This window comes from Bubalus kerabau, chromosome 10 (genome assembly GCF_029407905.1).
Source record: "Bubalus kerabau isolate K-KA32 ecotype Philippines breed swamp buffalo chromosome 10, PCC_UOA_SB_1v2, whole genome shotgun sequence".
Classification (NCBI taxonomy): domain Eukaryota; kingdom Metazoa; phylum Chordata; class Mammalia; order Artiodactyla; family Bovidae; genus Bubalus; species Bubalus kerabau.
Genome location: NC_073633.1, coordinates 57,797,572 through 57,819,738, shown reverse-complemented (window position 1 = coordinate 57,819,738; position 22,167 = coordinate 57,797,572). Strand labels below are relative to the sequence as shown.

The window sequence follows — 22,167 nt, the reverse complement described above, 5'->3', positions numbered from 1 at the left end:
TTTAGCTGCTTTAGACAAGTCATTGTCTTTGCCCTAGAACACTCTAATCACTTTATACAAATAGAGAAGTCATAGGAACAGTCACTAGCATAGGAAATAGAAAGAAGCCTGAAGCTTGGGAGAATGTGTCACCCTCGATTTTTTTTTTTTAAACCCCTTAACTTCCAGGGAGGGACTTCCTTTCATTGTCTCCCAGCTGTGTTTCTTCCTTTTCCTCTTTATTTTTTCTCTTTTCTTTGTAGTGCTTTTTTTTTTTTTTTGGTAAATCATGTCTAGGAGTTAAAAAAAAATTACTTTTATTGCCTGTTTCATTCCACAGTTTGGCACCTGTTTTGATATGAGTGTCTGCTTCCTGCCGCCCTCAGGACAGTTGAAGGGTGCGGGGTAAATTTATATAGGGCTTGACACCATGAATTCCACTGCTATGACCCAGAGAGTCTCCCATCGGAGAGATCTACCCAGAAAACAAATTACACTTTGGTATTTAATGCAGAATCTTTCTAAATTGAGCCCCTAGGAAAAAATGAAAACACTCAAGTACTTTCTCTTTTTGCTCTTTTGTCCTATGTGGTCATCATTTTAAGCACCCAAATTAAAGTGTATGTGTTAATGTTCTACATTAGGCTAATGTCTGGAGGTTCATTGTGGACATTACCATTCAGAGTAGCTTAATGTTTAATATACAAGCATCTAGAAGAGTTCTTAGTACATAGTCCGAGTATTTAAGAGTTAATTAGATCATCATTATTATTTTTTAATACATGTTTTTAATTTGTTTATTTGGCTGCACTGGGCCCTGGCTGTAGTATGCGGGATCTTTTTTCGTTGCAGCTTGTGAACTCTCAGGGTTTCCCCGGTGACTCAGACAGTAAAGAATCTGCCAGCAATGCTGGAGACCTGGGTGAACTCTCAGTTTCAGCATGTGGGATCTAGTTTCCTGACCAGGGATCGAACCTGCCCCCTCACCCCCACCCCCGCTTAGGGAACCGGAAGTCTTAGCCACTGGACCACCAGGGAAGTCCCATTATTATTATTATTACTACAAACTAAAGAACTGCTCCCATGTTGCATGTTGTGGGGCAGTAAGACAAAGATGAGGCTTGAGACTTAATACCAGTATTTGGTGTAGGTGGAGGAAATAAACTGGAATTGCTGCTGTGTGTTACTGGCTTGGGAGATGTGATGGTGGGCATGGGAATGATCCCTGAGCAGAGATTTGGGTTCTAAAAACTTGGAACTAGGGAGCTTTGAAAGTTTCTCATGTAATGAAAGTCAGGGTATGTTAGATGGTCTCTGAAAGCCTCTCTACCTTTAGAATGTGATTCTATGTAACTTCCCCCCTACTTGGAGTAGAAGAAGGAGGGGCTGGAGGTGAGCATTGGGAGGTTAAGGCAGCAGCCCCCAAAGTTTTTGGCATCAGGGGCCAGTTTCATGGAAGACAGTTTTTCCACTGGGGGTGGGGTAGGGATGGTTTGGGGATGATTCAAGTGTGTGACATTTACTGTGTACTTTATTTCTGTTATTACATTGTGATATACAATGAAATAAGCATACAACCCACCATAATGCAGAATCAGTGGAAGCCTGAGCTTGTTTTCCTATAACTGAATGGGATGGGAGACAGTGATACCCCAAGTATGTTGTGCTCCTGTGAGAATCTAATGCTGCCCCTGATCTGACAGGAGGTGGAGCTTAGGCGGTAATACAGATGATGGGTAGTGGCTGTAAACACAGATGAAGCTTCACTCTGCTGCTCGCCTCCTGCTATGCAGCCTGGTTTGTAATAGGTCATGGACTTCTATTGGTCTGTATCCCAGAGGTTGGGGACTGCTGGGTTAAGGGATTTTGTAGAGGAGAAGGAAAAGGAGGGACTTTTTCTTCTAGGTTGGTTTCTTTTCTCAATGTGTTTTCTGGCATTCTCAGAGTAAAAGGAGTTTCCATATGCTTCTGCAATTGGTGTTAATTAAATGCAGACCATACCTCTTCAGCCCTTCTTGGCACACCCTTATAGGTTCAGCTGCAACTCAGGATAATGGGTGACTGCCAGAGGGAGGGAAAAAAGTAATATTCCATAAAATTAGGTAAGGTCTGGCTTAGAATTCTTTGAACATAAAGGCCAGGTTATCCATTTTTATTTGCACTCTAGCCCCCTGCCCCCGCTGCAAACACATCCTTGGGGAGAGGAAATCAGCACAGCAGAGATTTTGTACAGGGGTGAAAGGGAGAGAGTTGAAGGTGAGCAAGGGAGGCATCTCCGTTTTATCTTTGTGTTTTAATTTTTGTGGTAATTAAGACTCCTTGAAGGGCTTCCCAGGTGGCAATAGTGGTAAGAACTCAGTGGTAAGAACTCGCCTGCCAACGCAGGAGATGCGGGTTCCATCCCTGGTTTGGGAAGATCCCCCGGAGTAGGAAATGGCAACCCACTCCAGTATTCTTGTCTAGACAATCCCGTGGACAGAGGAGACTGGTGGGCTGTAGTCCATGGGGTCACAAAGAGTCAGACACTACTGAAGTGACTTAGCATGCACACACGCACAACACTCCTTGAAGGAGTTGACCTTCCTCCATTATCTAGTTATCCCTCTCTGGTTGGGCTCTCTGGCCTTCCGCTCCAGTGACAAAGTTCCCAGCAAGGCCACCTTTGATCTCCATCCTGGTCTTCCTCTGTTTATCAGCAGTGTTTGGCTTATCTGAGCACTCCTTCCTTCTGGAAACATCAGCCTCTCTCAGCCTCCGGGCCACCATCCTCTCCTAGTCTCCTCCTGTCCCACTGGCTTCTGCTCCTTCTCTTCTTGACTTCTTGGTGTTGGAGTGCCAAGGCCTGGACCTTCCTGTGATCTAAAGGCAGGTGATGATTCAGTGGATCTGGGGTGGGATGTAGGATTTTGCATTTCTTTTTTAAAAACTTAACTAATTTTTGGCTGCATTGGGTCTTCACTGCTGGGCACAAACTTTCTCCCGACCAGCGGGAGCCCCTCTCTAGTTGTGGTATGCGGGTTTCTCATTGTGGTGGCTTCTCTTGCTGTAGAGCAAAGGCAACAAGAGAAGCCTGACTTGGAATAACACCTTGACTCTTTCTGGTGAGTTTTCACCCCACTTGGGTTAAGACCCAGAGTCTTCCTGAGGCCCACAGACCCTCATGGTTTTTGTCCTGCCCTCTGCTCTGCCCTCCCACCCTCCTCTGCATATCTCCACTTGTGTTATGCCCAGGTCAGCTTTCGTGTTGATCCTCTGATGCGCCCAGCACATCCCTTCCTCTGTGGCTCCAGCTTGCCCTCTACTTGGCCCTAGCCTGCCTTACAGAGATCTCTTCCTCTTTCAAATCAGATGTTCCTGTCTCAGAGAGACCTTGCTTGCCCACTGTATCTGATGACGGACCTTCACCACCACCACCTTGCTCTCTCTCCTCACCCCGCTCTATTTCTTCATGGCACGGGCCACTGTGAGTTACTTGCTATCTCTTCCCTCCCCCTCAGCCCCCTGAATGTAAGTCTAAGAGGGGACTTTGTCTCTTCTCGGAACTGTTCTAGGAGAGGGTCTAGCATGGCTCTTAATAGGAACTCATTAGAGATTAAATAAAACGTTAGTACCAGCATATCCTGGATGAGCTGGATGACCACTGGTCTCTACCTCTCATTCCAATGCCTCATTTATAATGGTTTAGGTTGCAGGTTATATTATAATATTTTAATTGTTGTAAACTCTTGGGAAAGAACTGAGGTGGACTGAGCACACAAGTGAGGCCGTTATACCGCGAGAAGAATCAGTGTTTTCGTGGCAGCCTGCACAAGGGAAGGTTTCTGCCCTGTAATGGTGACTGTTTCCTGTTCACAGCATGTATGGTGATTTAATTTCAGCAAAATTTACATTATCATGCATTTAAAATTCATGTTGTGAAGTTGGATTGTATTGGTTTTAAAAATCATATTTGTATTTAACGTGCAGATTTGTCTTGATTTTCTTGTGTCATAAGAACTAAAATTGTCTTATATTTGCATGCTAAGTGAGCACAAAGGGCCTTTCAGAATGTTTTTTCTTTAAAGACATATGTACATTATGCAAGCACATGAAAGACTAAGTAGGAATTAATCAGTATTACAAATGCAGCTGAGGACAGGGACACCCTGGAACAGGTCTTAACTTCCCAAAGTGCTTGTGAAAAGCTATTTTTGACAAAACAGGGATAGTATAGTCTCTGAGTGGGCCTTTAAATTTTAGCATGCTTTCAAGAGAGAAATTTTAAAATACTTATATTCATATGAATTCAAAAGAATATACATACTGACAAACCCTGAAAGGCTTGAATATATAACACTTTAGTTTGTTTATATAACTGAAACTTCAAGTTCTGATTACTGGTTCAATTTCTGGCTATTGAAAAACAGTATGAATTGTGAAATTTCTTACTGGAGACATCTGTATCAAGTATAGATTATTTAAATATAAGATAGAGATGATGGAGTTGATAGCTTTTACCCACCAGTGCCAGGGCCTGACTTAGGAAGGCGTGCAGGAGAAGCTCCCAGTTCTGGTTTCTCCCCAGACCTTTCTGCCATCCCCTGGCTCCTGGAACAAGAGCAGAAGGGATTCTGTACTTAGGAATGGGGCCCATGAGGGAGACAGATTCTTGCTCTAAGGAGAAGTGATGGTTGCCCCACATGTGTTTCATTTGTGTATATGTGTTCATTTATATCCTGATCACTTATGTCATAGTCCCTTTGGGCTGCTCTAATGAAACCCCAAGGCTGGTGGCTTATGAACAACAGAAGCTTGTTTCTCATTCTGGAGGCTGAAGGTGGCAGCATGTGGTGTTCTGGTGACGCCCTCTTCTTGATTCATAGCTGGTGCTCTCTTGCTGCGTCCTCATGTGGTGGAAGGGACTAGGGATCTTGGAGTGGTGTCTCTTTTATAAGGCCACTGGTCCTATTCACAAGGGCTCCATCCTCATAATCTAAATATCTTCCCAAGGCCCCACCTCCTAATGCCATCATGCGAGTAGAGGGGATGTATGTGTTAGTATTTCAACGTTTAAGACTGGATTTTGGGAGGACAGACATGCAGACCATATGCACTTCCAGGTAGAATCTGAGGCTCTCATATTTACAAATGAGCCCAGTGATGTGGAGCTGTGAAGTCACGGAGACTAGGTAGGGCAGCAGACAGCAGAATATGAAGTCAGGGACAGGGTGGAAGTGCTTCGGGAAAGGAGAGAGGGAGCCAAGGATCGTGGAAATGTTCAGAGTATCTGAAACTTCAGCTTCGGGAAAGGAGAGAGGGAGCCAAGGATCGTGGAAATGTTCAGAGTATCTGAAACTTCAGTCAGCTCTTCAGTTATCTGAGTAACTGGTAAGAACATGATTCTAGTGGTTGGGGTGACTTTGAGGTCTGGGAGAGTTCCCCTCCCCCTGCTGCCCACCCAGGACGATTCTGGGGCCGAAGATTGCACTGGGAAACAAAATCCCTGGTGTCATCAAACTTTGGGACCATAACTGTCTTGAAGAACAGACCTGAATTGATACATGTGGGACTCTGCTGAGTTTCTATTTTGTGTGTTTATATTTTGGTTTTGGTCATACGTCAGGATTTTGGTTCCCTGACCAGGGATCAAACCCTGGCAGATGAAAGCTCCAAGTCCTAACCACTGGACTGCTAGGGAATTCTCATAGGTTTCTATTTTAGAAGGCTAATTTTAATTTTATTTTTTAATATTTTGGGTGACTCCACAGTATCATCATCTTTTTGTTTTTAATAGTCACACTGTATGATACTCAGGCTTCTGTGGATGGTTCCAGATGTCTGTTATTCCCAGTACAGTCTTTCTGGGTCCCATGCAAACGACTGTGATTGATACATTTTTGAGACTGGGTGGTTTGTGAATTCATGCCCACAGGGATGTCTCTGGACCCTTCTCTTCCAGGGGGCTCTGAATTTTGTAATCATTTGGACAAGTTTGTTCATGATGCCAACTCCCTCAGTCTTTTTCCCTGATGAGGACAAAGATGGACAGATTTTCCTGGTTTGATTTTTTTTCGAGGACCAAGAAGAACTACTTTGCAGAGGGTGTCACATACCTTCCAGGGGAGGATGTTTAGCTTTGGAATTCACTTTGCAGAAATCCTCTTTGAAGAGGCTCCAGGAATGAGGCTCGTTACAACTGGCATTGTTGAAATTCCAGAGGGTTCCTTTACTCCCTTTAGGAGATGCTTGATAACCCCAGGACCTAATTTCTACTTTTGGAACACACGCATCTTGTGTACGTGGCATCTGGAGGTGGGAAGAAAAGCCACAGTGATGCTGACAATTAGAGTTTAGTGTTTTAAACAGTGATACACATTCCAGTTGGAGGTAGTGGACTTGCGAGACGGGAAGGCATGGAGATTTGTTATGGAAACCCTTGGCTTTTTTGTTTTAATTGTTGAAGTTTTAAAAAGGGATTCAGAGCTGTTTGCATCATACATGATTTATTAATTCTTCCATTCATTTATGGGTGCTGGGATATGGCAAAGAGGAAGGCCACCCTGAGGAGTCACACATCCACTGAGTTTGGATAGACAAAAGACCCCTCTGCAGTGGGACATGGTGACGTGTTCTGGTTCACAGACATCCAATGACCATGTCAGGATAACTACCAGATGCTGTGAAAGTGTTAGTTGCTCAGTCGTGTCCGACTCTTTGTGACCCTAGAAACTATAGCCTGGCAGGCTCCTCTGTCCATGGAATTTTCTGGGCAAAAATATTGGAGTTGCCATTTCCTTCTCCAGGGTCTCTTCCTGACCAAGGGAATCAAACCCCGGGTTTCCTGCATTGCAGGCAGATTCTTTGCCATCTGAGCCATCAGGGAAGTCTACCAGATACTGTGGGAAGCTGAAAAATGAAAATGTGGTTCCTGCTCAAGAAAAGTGAAGATCTTAGGGACAGAAGGTCTGGGTCTTACTCCTGACACTGCCCCCAAGCCAGGTATGAGACCATGGGGGCAATTACTGTCTCTCAGAGCTTATGCATCTCCCATGGGAGAAATTATCAATAGACTCCCTCACAAATGGGGCTGCAAGGATCTGACCAGATAAGATGATGTAAGAGAGAGCCTGGCGTGGTTGCAGCCTGGCAGTCCATGGGGTCACACAGAGTCAGGCACGACTGAGTGACTGAGCACACAAACGGACTGATGGACAGTAACTGCATGTATGTGGTTTTGAGGGGGGCTTTTGAAGTTAGATTTGGACATAAAAATTCAATGACAATGCTGTATCGATATGTTTTGTGCTCAGGCTCCATATGGAAACTGTAGCACATATGTCATGGATCTGTTATGTCTGGTTAAGAACTTGTCTGTGGACCTGGCAACATAAAGACATGCGTTTATTCAGTCAATAACTATTTATTAAATTTCCACTCTGGACATAGCACTGTGCTTTAGATTTCTCAACCCTCTGGTTTCTTAATTAGTTAATAAATTATTTCAGGATGCTGGTGGTTAATGCTGTTTGGTTAACCAGTGGGGTTTTTAGCCTCTGCCTCAGAGATATTTAAAAATGTTTTATGATCAAAGTCAGCTTTCTTGTGGCCATAAATGCCACACGGCACTTCTTTTTCACTTATTATTTCCTACTTCATTTAGCATACGATCTGTGATTTAATTTTCCCAAGTATGTTGTGAAGTCACCATTAATAATCTGACTTTACAGATAGGAAAACTCTCAGAGAAGTTAAACAACTTGTCCAGAGCTGGAATTTAATCTGAGAGCAGTGTTAGACCCATTTCTGGCCCCTGCACCTGGCTGTTCTCTCCATTATTGGTCTTCAGAATTGCAAACTTGGTGTCTTAGCTTTGCCTTGGTGGAAGAACTTTAAAATTTTTATTTATTTATTTTTGCTGCTCTGGGTCTTTATTGTTGTGCAGGCTTTTCGCTAGTTTTGTCAAGCGGGGGCTACTCTCTGGTTTCGGTGTTCGGACTTCTCATTGCTGTGGCTTCTCTTGAAGCTCTGCAGGCACACAGGCTTCAGTAGCTGCAGCACGTGGGCTCAGTATTTGTGGCTTGCAGATGCCAGAGAGTAGGCTCAGTAGTTGTGGTGCACTGGCTTAGTTGCCTCGTAGCATGTGGGGTCTTCCTGGATCAGGGATCGAAACCCATGTCTCCTGCATTGACAGGCAGATTCTTTACCACTGAGCCACCAGGGAAGCCCCAGAAGAACTTTTAGAAATAACTTCAGGGGTCAAGAGGGGAAGAAGGACGAATAACGTTTCTGAAACATTTTTTGGATGTGAATTCTGATTTCTTTTAGACCATGTGAAGTATAAAAGACCACTGAATTTTAAAGGTAAAGTGGGGAATATGAAAGAGGAGTGGGATCAAAACCAGAAGTGGAGCAGAGACTGATGTGGTGGGGGACCATACATGGGGTGGGGCAGTAGAGGGCTGCACCTCAGAGGTGAGGTGAGGATCCCAGGGAGGCCAGCTTGGTGTCCATGCTCTGCCCTGACTGTGATCCGGGTAGTGAGTCCCTGTGACCGCTGATCTTCAGACCCCTGGTTGATTCTCCAAAGTCTACAACCATAGTATAAAAGGAGCCTTCCTACAGGCTTTTCTTTTCTCTTTGCCACCCTCCCTTTTTGTGCAAGGTGACTTTCAGGGGAAGCTACAGCACTCAGTATTGTAATCTTCCCCCCCACCACCCCAGGTAGAAAAGTTTTGGTCATCATGCTCATTTAAGGACATTCAAATCATACTTAAGTCTGTAAGGTAGACAGCCACTCTGCCATCATTTTCAAGCCTCAGTCTATTTCTGAAATTGTTTTCTCAGGGAATTCTGAAGACTTGTGTGTAAGACATTTCCTTTGAAATCTTATAAGTTTGTTTAGTTTCCTTTGTTGTTGTTTTTTTCCCCCTACAGAATGGATGGATGGAGGGATTGATAGATAGGAAGAAAGAAATAGAAAATAAAGCTTACTTTAGGCAAGGCTGCCTCTTTCTGTCCTGTTTGGGAGTACATTGAAAGATTGGTATGCACTTTGCTTTGTTGTTGACTGTTCCACACTCTGATTTTCACTTTTATGTTGTTGAGGGTCTAATGTGGCTACTCCTGCACAAAATTCATTCTTCCCACCAGTCCCACAGGCAAGTCCTTTTGGAGTGAACATTTTGTCCACTCATAAGAGGTGTTAACTTGTATTGTCAGACCGGCAGTGGCTTCCCTCTGAATGAGGCAGTCACCAAAGCCCATTCAGGGGAAATTAATTTTTGGTTGGTGGCTCATTTCTTATTTTCTGGAATGAAGTTTATGACTGTACACGGGCTCATCAGCTCCCTGTGCCTACTTTAAACACTCTCTCAAATGACTTGCACGATCAGATAGAATTATTCATTCCAAGCAAATGTCCAAAGACAGAGTCCCTGTCCTGTGCCAGGTGCCCTACTGGGTGCTGGGGCCTGGCTGATGGGGACTGCTGTGCTCTGGATGGACGGCAAAGCACATGGGGAGGTTTCTCATCATCTGGCTGAATATCTTCAGTAGCCATGAGGGCCTCTGGGATGGGCTGGAGGTGGAATGGGCTGGAGGTGGCACTGGGAACTTGAGTTGGGGGGTGGGGGTGGGAGTTGTGGCCCGGCATTGTGACTAATCTCCAGGCTCAGCTGGTAACATGTGATGGCCCAGAGAGGAAATGTTTCTATCTGGCATATGTTCATAGTTCTGCCAAGTGCTAAGCTCTTTGTTCTTACACACACACTCATTGATCTTGCTAACTAAAGCAATTATCATCATTTAGCGGTCTTTCCCAAAAGCATTATTTCCACTCCAGAACACCTCTTTTATTTGCCAAGTGCCACAATGTTACATCCTGGCAGTTGGTCAGCATTTACTGCCAAATTATGTAAGTCTTTGGTTGGGTTTAGTCCCTGACTGAACAAGTGTGCTGTGGTAGAATGCATTAGGAGGGTGATACAGCCTAGTGGCTGAAGACAGAGATTAGCTGTCCTTAAATCCATTCATTAATTCAGTGTTTACACTGTGATTGGGAAGGAAATCCACATTTGCTTATGACACCCGTGCCCAGGTGAGAAATGTCATTCTGTGAAAATCCCGGATTGAGGTCTGTTGTCAAGGAAATGTAAATTGTGGACATTTCATGAAATTCACATATGCGGATTAATTTGCTAACAGGGAGCTAAGAATGTAATAAACCAAGGTAGCCTTACTCAAAGATTGAAATGTAATTAGTGTTGACTGTAGTGTAGCAGCTAATGAAAAGGACTACAAACCTTAGAAAAGAATTTTATTAATAAATATTAGGAGAAATATTTTCATAGAAAACTCAGCCTCAGTGTAAGAGGAGATTATGGGTAAAATGACTTCATTTAGTAAATATTTTTAAAAAGCATCACACTGAATAAATTTTTACAGAAGCTCTTCTGTTAAAAATAATATTTGTTATAAATTTTAATGAGTACGGACTCTACTAGAGATGCAGAATAAAACATGCCAGCACTGCTTGGAAATGAGAGATCAAGACACACCCCTTGGTCATTGTGGTCTTGGCCTGCGTGCGTTGTTTCATCTAAGCTACGTTTGCTGTTCTTGTTCTAGGATTAAGTGTTTTACAAACATTATTAATTTTGTCCAGCTGGATATGCTAGAAATCCCCTTTACAAAAATCCCACTCAGGGACTTCCCTGGTGGTCCAGTGATTAAGACTGTGTGTTGCCAGTGCAGAAGGCTTGGGTTTGATCCCTGGTCGGGGAACTAAGATCCCACATGCTATTTGGCATGGCTAAAAGAGTAAAAAAAAAAATCCCACTCAGAAGATAGTAAAGGAATAAAAATTAAACCTCCAAAGACAAAGAATGGCAGTGGAGACTTAGTGGAGGAGAGCTCTGAAAGCAAGTGGGGTGGTAATTATTAACAGCAGGGTGAGAGATGCTTCATCCTGAGGTACCTGCAGTGTATAAATGAGGTGATTTGCCTGTGGAGCTGCTGAGTGGCTCAAAAATGGAAGGCATAGGTTACAGTGGAAGGCAGGGTTCAGGGCCAACCCGATACGTAGGTGCTTTGAGAACTGGGGCAGTTAGATTTCCAGGGTCTCCGCTTTGTACCAGATATCTGGGCATCCCCTGCCCTTTCCCTCACCCCCTAGCAGCAGATCAGAGCTCTCTTCTCTGGGGAAACTGAACTGGAATGATGTTGGAAGCAGGCATGGCTGACTGAAAACAGAAGGATGTTGGAAGCAGTCATAGGTGACTGAAAACGGCTGCTGAATTCATGCTGGGACCTCCATGTTGGCCCCCTGCCCTGTCCCAAAGGCCAGCAGCCAGCCCTGTTGCAGCCCCAGCAGTGGACTGGAGGATTCTTGGGAAATCAGTTGGCTCCAGAGAAAAATGACCCCAGATACTGAAATGTGTGAATCCTTTAGTGGAAAGCTCAGCACTTTCCCTTCCACATAACTTGGAAGTTTGCCAGTTAATAATTCCTCTCCATATATACAGATACTCCAACCTGCTTTTACTATTATATTAATATTTCCTTCTTAAATAGGATCAGGCAGCCAAAGATCCAAGTCATATTAGGAAGGCTTTCAACATGAAAGACGGGGGCCCAAACAAACCAGAAAGGAGAAAACTTGCAGAAGATGGAGATGTTGCAGACAGCAGAGAAACTGCATTTTTTGAAAAAAATTATAATATAATATACTATAATAAAGAGCTTCTCAGAGTGAGAAGCTGTTTTCATGTTCAAAATGCGAACAGCACTTAAGAAAGAAAAACAGTTAGAGAAGAATAAAGAAATAATGGAAATTAAACATGAAATACTTGAATTTAAAAGAATTTGAGGATGTATTTCTAAAAAAATTAGAAAAAAAGATAGAGCATAGGAGTAGATGAGAAAAGAAATATGAAAAATTGAAATTCAGTCTAGAAGACTCAACATTACTGATAATGCAAACACAAAGAACAGAAGAAAAGGATTCTCTGAACATTATCACAGAAATAATGTAAGAACATTTCATAGCACTAAAGTGAATTTCCAGATTGAAGGAATACGTTAAGTGCTCATGTTTTGTAAAAGCACCAGTTTAGTAAAATCCTCATGGGGTAATGTCATTTTGAAATTTTGGAACACCAAGGACAAAGAAAAGGTCATAAAAACTTTCAGAAAAAATAAACAGGGCACGCACAGAGGAAAGGATATCATAATAGCATCAGAATTCTTAATAGCATCCTTAGAACCTAGAAGATAATGAAGTAATATTTAAAAATCTGACGGGAAAGTTATAACCAGGATTCTAAATCCAGCTAGACTATCATTCAAAAGTAAGCATAGAATAAAGTCGTTTTTCACAATACAAAGTCTCAAACAATTTTTTCCTTTTCTTTAAAAGTTATTGGAATTCTCTGGTGGCACATCAGGCACAGGTTTGATCTCTTGACAAGGAACTAAGATCCCACAAGCTGTGGGGTGTGGCCAAAAAAAAAAAAGTTATTGGACTTGTGCTTCATCAGGACAATTCAGTAACTAAGAAAGAGGCAGACAAAGAACTTGGGAAACAATGTAGCACAAAGGGAAGAGAGCAGCTGAAACCTAATGTTGGGGTGGAGGGTAGGTCATCACGGGAGAAGATCACCAAATAATCTGATACTTTTATCATCTGCAAATTAATACTGGAAAGCATCTAATGGATGTGATATAGCTGATGAAGAGATTTAAGGGTAGGTATATAGAAAACAAGATAAGCAAAAACAGCAGTTACTACCTCTAGAAAAATTAAAGTTATAGGAGAAAGGAAAAGTAACCAGAGTCTACCATTTGGCTGTTCAGTATATATTATTATATTATCACAATAATGTAAACACAATTGGCTCTTGATTTTATTGTTGGGAAGCTAACAGAATGAGAAATTCATGTGTTGTACGTGTGTGTGTCATCTACAATATGTAAAAATGATAGATTAAGAAATCGCAGCTAGGTATTTTAGTCAGCAACATGGAGGAGAAAGAGCTACAATTTGCAATTGGTTTCCTCTGAGGAATGTGATCAGGATTGGGGATAGGAAGCTGAAAAGTACAGGTTTTCATTATATCTTATTTTATGTTGGTTAAAAATTAAATTATTTAAAATGTTAGTAATATCACTCTGAAAATGCAAGTAGACATTATAAACTCATTGGAATCGGTGAGATGATGAACACTGCAGGTACGTGTATCGAAGCTGTTCCTATCTGTTAAATGAGAGGTGATATCTAACGTGATTTACATTTAAAATAACCATCAAGCAAACTGATGGTGCTAAGCTAGTGGTAAGAGACAAAATACCCAGGAAGGCCCGAGACAAATCAGAGAGACAAATGTGGACGGCTTCCCTGATGGCTCAGCAGGTAAAGAATCCACCTGTGATGCAGGAGACCCAGATTTGATCCTTGGGTTGAGAAGATCCTCTGGAAGAGGAAATGGCAACCCACTCCAGTATTCTCACCTGAAAAATCCCATGGACAGAGGAGCCTGGCAGGCTACAGTCCAAAAGGATTGCAAAAATTTGGACACGACTGAGTGGCTAAGCGTGAACGCATGTGGTATAATTGAACTAAATCATTGCTAAGGGTATATTAAATGGATATATATTGCATTGGCAGGTAGGTTCTTTACCACTAGTGCCACCTGGGAAGCCTGTACTTTGTAAATGCCATTGCTTAAAATAGAAACCACATCCAGCACCAATTAAACATTGACAAAAATTATCTATGTATTTGCCTACAAAAGAAATCTCAATACACTTAAAAAGAAAGAAAGAATAGTGACTTCACTTTGTTTTTTTGGCTGCTCCATGCAGTTTGCAGATCTTAGTTCCCCAGCTGGGGACTGAACCTGTGCCCTCAGCACTGCAGTCCTAACCAGTGGAAGTCACAGGGAACTATGGTGACTTCATTTTCTGACCATAATGCAGTGCAAATATAAGTTAACAACATAGATAAAGATCCCCCAAGCCAAAACAACACAGCAAACACACCAGATATGCAAAAACTTCCTCAAAAACAACTTTTTTGTCAAATAAATCAAAACCACGAATTGAAACTATCTAGAAAATAATAATAGAAACATTTCCATGGTGGAAACTACTGGCTGCCTTCCCAATGTCCATTCTCCTCTCTTTTTACCAACAGAACATTGACTTTGAGAGTGTCAATGACCAGCTTAAAAAAACAAAAAAAACCACCCTATTTCCCAATCCTTTCTTGTAGGTGGGAATGACCTACAAGTCATCCTCATCCCCATCCATGATTAAGTTCTCACCAATAAGGTGCAAGGGATTACTGGTGGGTGAGCCCTCCAAGAAAGCTCTTTAAAAAGGTTGACGCGTATGGCCTAATAAACTTGTGTGTGTGATGCTGGATCAGCTATCTTGTAATTATAAGTTGTCTAATACATGCTAAAAGTAGATGAGTAGAAAGATAAAAGAGGTATTCCTCAGAAATATCCTGGCATCTATTCCAGCTCTGAACTTCCTATCTCTGGGGGGAAAAATATCCTAATTCTTAAGTTGCTATTTGGCATCTGTTCATTAGGAACCAACACTATTCCTGACATAGTCACATATCAAAATTTGTGGACTATGATGAAAGAGTGAAAAACAAATGAAGCATACAAGTCAAGAAACTGGAAATACAACAGAATAAAGGAAAGCAGAAGGAAAGAATAATTATCAAACTAGACCTCAGTAAATTAGAAAATTAAGAAAAAAAGAAATGATTGATAAGTCTAAGCTAGTTCTCTAGGGGAACAACAATTTAAAAAAAATATGTAGACGTGTATTTTACCTGCAAAAGTAATAGGTGAAGAAAGCACAAATGAAACCAGAAAGTAAGAAATATAGAGGAGACGAAGTGATTTATACATTGCAAAATTCTCTGCAAATAAATTTGAAAATGTGGATCAAATAGATGATTTTCTTGGAGAATATGCTACTAGAGTGACGCCAGAATAGAAAGAAAACTTAAAAATGCTGCTAACAGTGAAAAAAATAAGATAGCAGTTTTCTGTGACCAGTTGTTTTTGCTCTTCCTGCCTCTCCATGGCTGTCGGAGTTTTCAGAGTGAGAGTAGTGAATTTCTGGTGAGAGAACCTCTGAGTGTGGGGCGGCTGGGGCGACCTGCCTAGTGATCTGTATGCAGTCTCTTGACGAGGGTGGTCACACACAAGAGGGGTGAAGACAGTGATTCTTGGCATTAGGACCCATCAGAAAATAAAGAGACCTGAATTTTCAGGTTTTAATAGCATTTTTCAGGTCCTTATGTTCCTTAAACTTTTTTGTTTAAAAAAAAATTTATTTTTAATCATTACCGTTTGATTCCTTAAAGTAAAAAATGTTTTAAACAGTGTATCCAAATAAATAATTATAAAGCTTTCAAAGCAGCATTGTGCATAAAGAAGCTTGAAAGGGTTTTGACAGGAAAATTAAGTTTTGAAAAAAGAGAAATAAGCATCAGAATACCTTAGCTCTTATTAATTATTTTCATGGAAAAGTATCTTGTTCTCAAATGCTGGTAAGCTTGAACACCCTACTGGTTAAAAATAAATAGACAAAGTGTGAGGAAATGAACTAAGGAAAAAAACAGGGCAACCGGCACAGCTAGAGAGAATAATTAAGCTGTGCTAAAGGCATCAGTCATCTCGCCAGTCATCCCTCCTAAGGCCAGGGTTCATGCTCGGTGTTGACAAACACCACGGTCACATGGGCCCCTGGCATCCAGAAGGGCCTGTTTGAAAGAGCATTTGGTATTATATTAAAAGTGTTTTCTTTTCCCTGAACTTTGCAAGTTTTCTCTCATAATCTTTATTTAAAGAGATGTAATTTTAACTTAATGTCCTCTTTTTACCCCATCTTTTTCCCTGGTAGTGGGACCAGTGAACCATGGAGCTGTATTTTGGTGAATATCAACATGTGCAACAGGAATATGGTGTCCATCTGAGACTCGCAAGTGATGAAACCAGAAAGTCCAGGAATTCCCAGCATGCTAAGGCAGGCTCCTACGGTGTCAGTATTCGGGTCCAGGGCATTGATGGCCACCCCTACATAGTCCTCAATAACACAGAGCAGTGTCTGGCAGGCACGTCTTTTTCTGAAAACGGGCCATCGTTTCCAGCTCCAATGATAAACAACCTGCCCCTCCATCCCAGCAAGGGGTCTGTGGTGGAAGAGAGCAGTGCAGAAGAACTGCAGCTCCCAGAAAACCCATATGCCCCACCTGGCCCAGTAAGAAACCTGAAACAGCCCTCTGTCTTTGAGGGCAAGAATGGGGCTCTAGAGCGCAAAGAGGAGCCAAGGAAAGCATCCCCCATGCTGAACTTTGAGAGGCATCCAGAGCTTCTACAGCCCTATGATCCTGAAAAGAATGAGTTGAGCTTGAAAAATCACCAGCCTCCTGAAACCAGTTGGCTGAAAGCTTTAAGAGAAGAAGGGACCAACAATAAGAAGGCCTGGACTTGCATGCCCAAACCTAGCCATTCCCAGCCTACCAGCCCTTCCTCCGAAGACCCGGCCAGGTCCAATGTGACGGCCATCCGTCTGTGCAGCTCCGTGGTCATCGACGACCCCAAAAAGCAGACCTCGGTGTGTGTGAACGTTCAGAGCTGCAGCAAGGAATGTCTGGCAGAGGAGGCTCTTGCCCCTAGCGGGAGGCCCCTGCCCACCCCCAGCCTGCAAGCCCACCCCGAAGCCAAGAAAACCAGACCGGATGTGCTTCCCTTCCGGCGCCAGGACTCAGCCGGGCCGGTGCTGGACGGAGCCCGGTCCCGGAGATCCTCCTCATCATCCACGACTCCCACTTCAGCCAACTCTTTGTACAGATTTTTACTCGATGATCAAGAATGTGCCATCCACGCCGACAATGTGAATCGTCACGAAAACAGAAGGTACATCCCCTTCTTGCCTGGAACTGGGCGGGATATTGACACGGGATCGATTCCTGGCGTGGATCAGTTGATTGAAAAATTTGACCAAAAACCTGGGATGCAGAGAAGAGGCAGGTCTGGGAAGAGAAACAGGATCAACCCAGAAGACAGGAAAAGGTCCCGAAGTGTGGACAGTGCCTTTCCTTTCGGTCTCCAGGGGAACTCGGAGTACCTAACGGAATTCAGCAGGAACCTGGGCAAGTCCAGCGAACACCTGCTGCGGCCGTCACAGGTGTGCCCGCCGCGTGCGCAGGAGCACCGGGGCAGGCAAGGCGGGGGGCGCGCCTTCGCCAGGCTGCTGGGAGCCCAGCCCAGGCCGCCCCTGCAGAACAAAGACGGGAAAGTTCCAGAAAACAAAGGTGCTCAGGAAAGTCCGACTGGGCGCACATCCTCCCTCCCAGCACAGACTAAGAAGGAGGAGGAAATCAAAACAGCCACGGCTACGCTGATGTTACAGAATCGGGCGCTGGCGACTTCCCCTGATTCAGGGACCAAGAGGATTTCCGTGAAGACGTTTACTTCCACCTCAAATACTCAGGTAATTCTGGTGGGAGTCATTTTGTTTCCCTTCTAAACGATCTCCATCTATTCCTGGCTGAAGGAATAGGTATCTTCCATCTTGAATCAGTAATTGTATCATCTTGAATTAGTATTATTTTTTAGAGTTTTCCCCTACAGATTATGACCTGCCAATCATTCATTTTTCTAAACTAATTAAGTAACCCTAGATTCCTGTCGTGTTCTTGTTTGTGCAGTAACTTATCAAACATAATTGAGAGACTCGATTTTTCTTTTTGTGTTTGTGTAAAATCTGAAAGTATGCAGAATTTGTTTTCAAAAAACAAAGAGAGGCTCCATGCTTAGATTTGTTTTGTTTAGATGTGTTAATTTTCCTCATGACATTGAGTGACTGGATTAATTTCTGTCCTGAGAAATTAGGTTAATCCTAATTCAGGTTTATCCTGAAGTGATGGAATTTCTTTGAGTGGTACATTTAGTGTTTTGGTAGTAACAATAAAAAGATAATGATAGTGATAAGATCGATTATAAAGTTGGTAAGTGCCAGGCACTATTTGTTATGTATTACAGGATCTCACCAACCCCATGAAGGAAGGTGTTATTAACTTTTATTTACAGGTGAAAAATTGAGGTGAGGAAAAGTTAAGTACGTTGCCCAGGGTTACAGGGCTACTAAGTGGTGGAACCAGTTGTAATGAGCATCCTTACCTGAGGAATTCTTTCTGGAAAGTAGGAATGTGTTTGGAAGCTTCTGCTGTGGGGTGTTGCCTTCTTCCTGGAAGCTTCATCCTGTGATCTAATAACAGACATTGTGTTCCAGGCCACACCGGATCTGTTAAAAGGCCAGCAGGAGCTCACTCAGCAAACCAACGAGGAGACGGCCAAGCAGATACTTTACAATTACCTCAAAGAAGGGTTAGTGATTTTCCTTCAAGGAGCACAGTATTGTCCTTTATGGTGGGCTTCTTACTTTCCTCTTCTGAGACCTTGTGTTTCGTGCTTCCTTCCTGCCCTGTGTGAGCCATTTCAGGGTTCGGGCTCCGTGGCTGGAGTTTTCATAACAGCATTTGAGACTTGGGTGGAGGAGGGTGAAGAAGGGGAAGGAAATGTAGGGAACGACATCATACTTTAAAAGTTCAAAATGACTATGACTCTCCACTAAGATTTTAGGAAGACTGTCTATTCAGTTTTGAATTGAATCAGTCATTGACTTGAGTTTGCCTCTGTATACACAAATGTAATCAATCGTCCCTTATTATAAGTTACAAATAAAAACACCTCCTTTCCCCAGAATTGACGTTGGCGGGGAGCCCCTGCTTCCATTATTTTTAAAGCATGTATGAGTCATTTAAAAGCTGTGCTTTCCACTTACTTATCTGGGAAGGTTGAGTTTGAATGATCTGGTTTTCAGTCCTTACTTAGATACCAAATAAGCTGGGATTCTAGGCCAGGAATTTGAAGTTTCTGTTTCAGTTCTCTCATCAGATATGATTAAAAAGAAGAAAAGCTTTATACTCTGACATGACTGAAAGTCACTTGGCAAAAATACTCATTGGTATCAGAACACTTCATAGTTTTGTATTGTGGCTTAGAATTTTCTGTCAGTAATGTAGAGCTGACAGAGTCATTCAAAATATAAGATAGGGGCTCTTTTGAAGGAAAAAAAAGTAAAGAGATTCTGCTAACTAAGAACTAGTTATTAGTGTCTTTCTGTGAAGGGTTTTACCATGAGAAAATTAAAGTAGAAGAACTTTTAACGTTTAAAATGGTTTCTCTACATTCTTTTGGTTTTTTTTGGCCCTTGATTTACTGAGAGACTGAGACAGACTTTAGTGGGAGACACTTATTTAAGGAAACTTATTAACTTAAGTGTCAGGTATGTGTGATAAAAGGTGCAGGGTGCCTAGCTGTTAATAGAACTTTATCTGACCATTACCTGTGAAAGTCTAGACAGAGGGCAGCCGTGTTGACAACCTTGGCTTGGGGGATTTATTTTTTTAAACAAAGGCTAAAACAAATTTAATATCATTGTGGGGCATTCATAGTGTCACACACATATAGGAGAGATTCCGTGTTGGAATAAATATTTGTCATTTAATTTAGGCAAGAAATAGATGACTAAATGTTTATTGGATGTCATCTTCAAGCTTATTTAGTATGTACCTGTGTCTCTTTCACATGTCTGGAAATGAAAACCTGTCTCCCAAATCAAGTGTTAAAATAGAACCAATTCTTTGGGAAAAAATGCCCTATCCATCCTGTTCTCCTCACGTGGGTTCTGTCTGAACCTTAATTTGTTCCTCTTGCAGTTTATCTTTTTTTTGGTTAAATTTTATTTTTCGTTTTTGTCTGTGCTGTGCTGGGTCTTCATTGCTGCGTGAGGGCTTTCTCTAGTTGGGGTGAGCCGGGCCTACTCACTGGTTGTGGTGCCTGGGCTTCTCTCGTTGCAGAGCATGGGCTTTAGGCATGTGAGCCTCAGTATTTGTGGCACATGGGCTTTGTTACCCTGTGGCATGTGGAAACTTCCTGGACCAGGGATTGAACCAGCATCCCCTGCATTGGCAGGCAGATTCTTAACCACTGGATCACCAAGCAAGTCCCAGTTTATCTTCTTAAAGGGCTTATTGTTTGTGTGTTGTGGCACATAAAATAGTCTGAGACTAACGGTTATGCCTTCATTTTTTAAAATTTTTTTCTGCTGTGTCTTTTCCAGAAGCACCGATAATGATGATGCTACTAAGAGGAAGGTCAACCTGGTGTTTGAGAAAATCCAGACTTTGAAATCTCGAGCAGCAGGGAGCACGCAAGGAAATAATCAAGTAAGGAGAAGCTTGGTGCTTTGTAGAGGGCATTTCACATGGAGCATGGCAGGCAGATTGCTTTCTTCAGTCTGTACTTTTGGTTGCAGCAGGAAGTGGGGAGTTTGCCGTGTAGTAGGCAGTACCAAAGATGGAACAGCATGCTTTCACTGTTGGTAATTTGCATCTGCCTGTTTTCTAGAAAGGTTTTAAGAAATTTTACTTTTAAAAAAATCTGTAAAATAAAACAGGACAAAGTGATAGGTGGTAAAATTTAGAAAGGGAAAAGAAGACTAGGAAAAATGAAGCATTAGATGGAGAACCCTAGCATTATAGTAGGCAGGTTTGAAAGGTAAGTATGAATAGGCTTGGACACACATTCTCAAACTTCAGAGAATAAAAAATTAGAGAATCAAACTGGAGAATATGAAAGAGAGACTGATGGGCTGACCCGTGTGGGCTGAAGGGAGAGGAAGGAGTGGAGTGGGGCCAAATTTTTTTTTTTTTTTTTTAAGAAAATCTGCCTGTTTATAATTTATTATATTGGGGACTTGGGACTGTTGAGTTGGGACTTGGGAAATTTTTTTGGTTAAGGGAGTCATCTCTTATTTAGTGAGCATCTGCTAAATGCTGGACATACTTTGTGCCACGAAGGGAAGCAGGATTTATGAGGGAGGACTAAAATCTTGTCTCTCAATTCTGTGCCACCTTGACTTGGGCCCATTTCTTGCTTGGGCATCTTCCCTTTTCCCTTGTTGAGGGGGTATTCTGCACTGGAAGGAAAGAGGAGATACCCAGAGGCAGGCAATAGGGAATATGTCTATAGCTTCTTTTTTAACTTTGGCAACATATGAATGAAGAATATTTTAAGGCATCAACTATCCTTTTTCCTCTGTTGTTCTGTATTCCCATGACTGCTGCTCTGGCATCAAATAAAAACATTTAAAAATTTAATTGATTAATTTATTACATATAACTGTTTATAGTTACAGATTTATATATTATATACTTATTTTTCATATATTCTGTTATATATTATGTATTGAATTTGTAAATATATAAGTTATATAAATGCACACAGGCACACAGTTCCCACTGGGGAACCGTTAAATTGTATGATTTGCTTGTAGGCAGGCTTTAGGAACTGAACAGTTTTTACAATTAGGTTAGAATTTTTTTGCTGAAACTTTTACATACAAATCATCACCACGACTGTTGCTTTTCATTTACCTGCATGTTCTCTTGGAGAATGCATCCTTTGGTCTTGATGTTCAGATTGTCATTGTGGTCCCAGATGAAGGGTATCCAGCCTTAACTGGGGAAGTCGGGGTAGCCCTTCTGGAGTCAATAACTCTAATGCTGTCTCAAAATATCATAGAATTCTCCCAGACAAGGGGGAAGGGCAGGGCATTCTAGGTAGAGGGAACAGCACAAAAAACATAAAATATAAAGAAATGTGCACTTGTCATGTTTAGGGGACTGGAGGTAGTTTAGTGTAGCTGGAGGAGGGAGCTAGGATGTGGGGACCAGGCACCAGATAGGAAGGACCTTGTAAATCATGTCAATTTCAGGCAGAAGGTGATAGGTTAACACTGATGGACTTTTAAATGGCCATGAGTGGTGGTGTGTTTGTAAAAATTCATTCCTTTGTAGCTTTTGGAGAGAGGTAAGATTAGAGGAAGGGAGACCAGTTAAGAAGCTGCTCCTTCTTAATCAAGCCAGAGATAATGAGGTGAACTTAGGCCCTTAGACTTCTGGCTCCAGTCAGAGTACTGTGACTGCTTAATTGTCCACATTTTTCTACTCTCTGTGTCTCTCACTTATGAATCTGATTATTTGCTGGCAAAGGTTTTGGAATTTTATATTTTGGTGTCAGTTAAGTGACTTCCTGCAAGAGAACCCTCTCCCTTAAT

The 22,167-nt window shown here is 42.2% G+C and overlaps 1 protein-coding gene across 7 annotated transcripts in view; it reads left to right on the top strand.

Annotated features, from left to right (window-relative positions):
- Positions 1 to 22,167, top strand: part of CGNL1 (cingulin like 1) — a 169,612-nt gene that overhangs the window by 44,527 nt on the left and 102,918 nt on the right. For 6 of the 7 annotated variants that reach the window (XM_055537840.1, XM_055537835.1, XM_055537837.1 and 3 more), the window contains 3 exons: positions 15,883 to 17,475; positions 18,277 to 18,371; positions 20,170 to 20,275. In XM_055537840.1, the coding sequence (XP_055393815.1) occupies positions 15,898 to 17,475; positions 18,277 to 18,371; positions 20,170 to 20,275 (1,779 nt within the window). In that variant the 5' untranslated portion in view covers positions 15,883 to 15,897. Of the gene's footprint in view, positions 1 to 6,807; positions 6,958 to 15,882; positions 17,476 to 18,276; positions 18,372 to 20,169; positions 20,276 to 22,167 lie in introns of those variants that run through there. The other variant, XM_055537839.1, reaches the window with a different exon arrangement.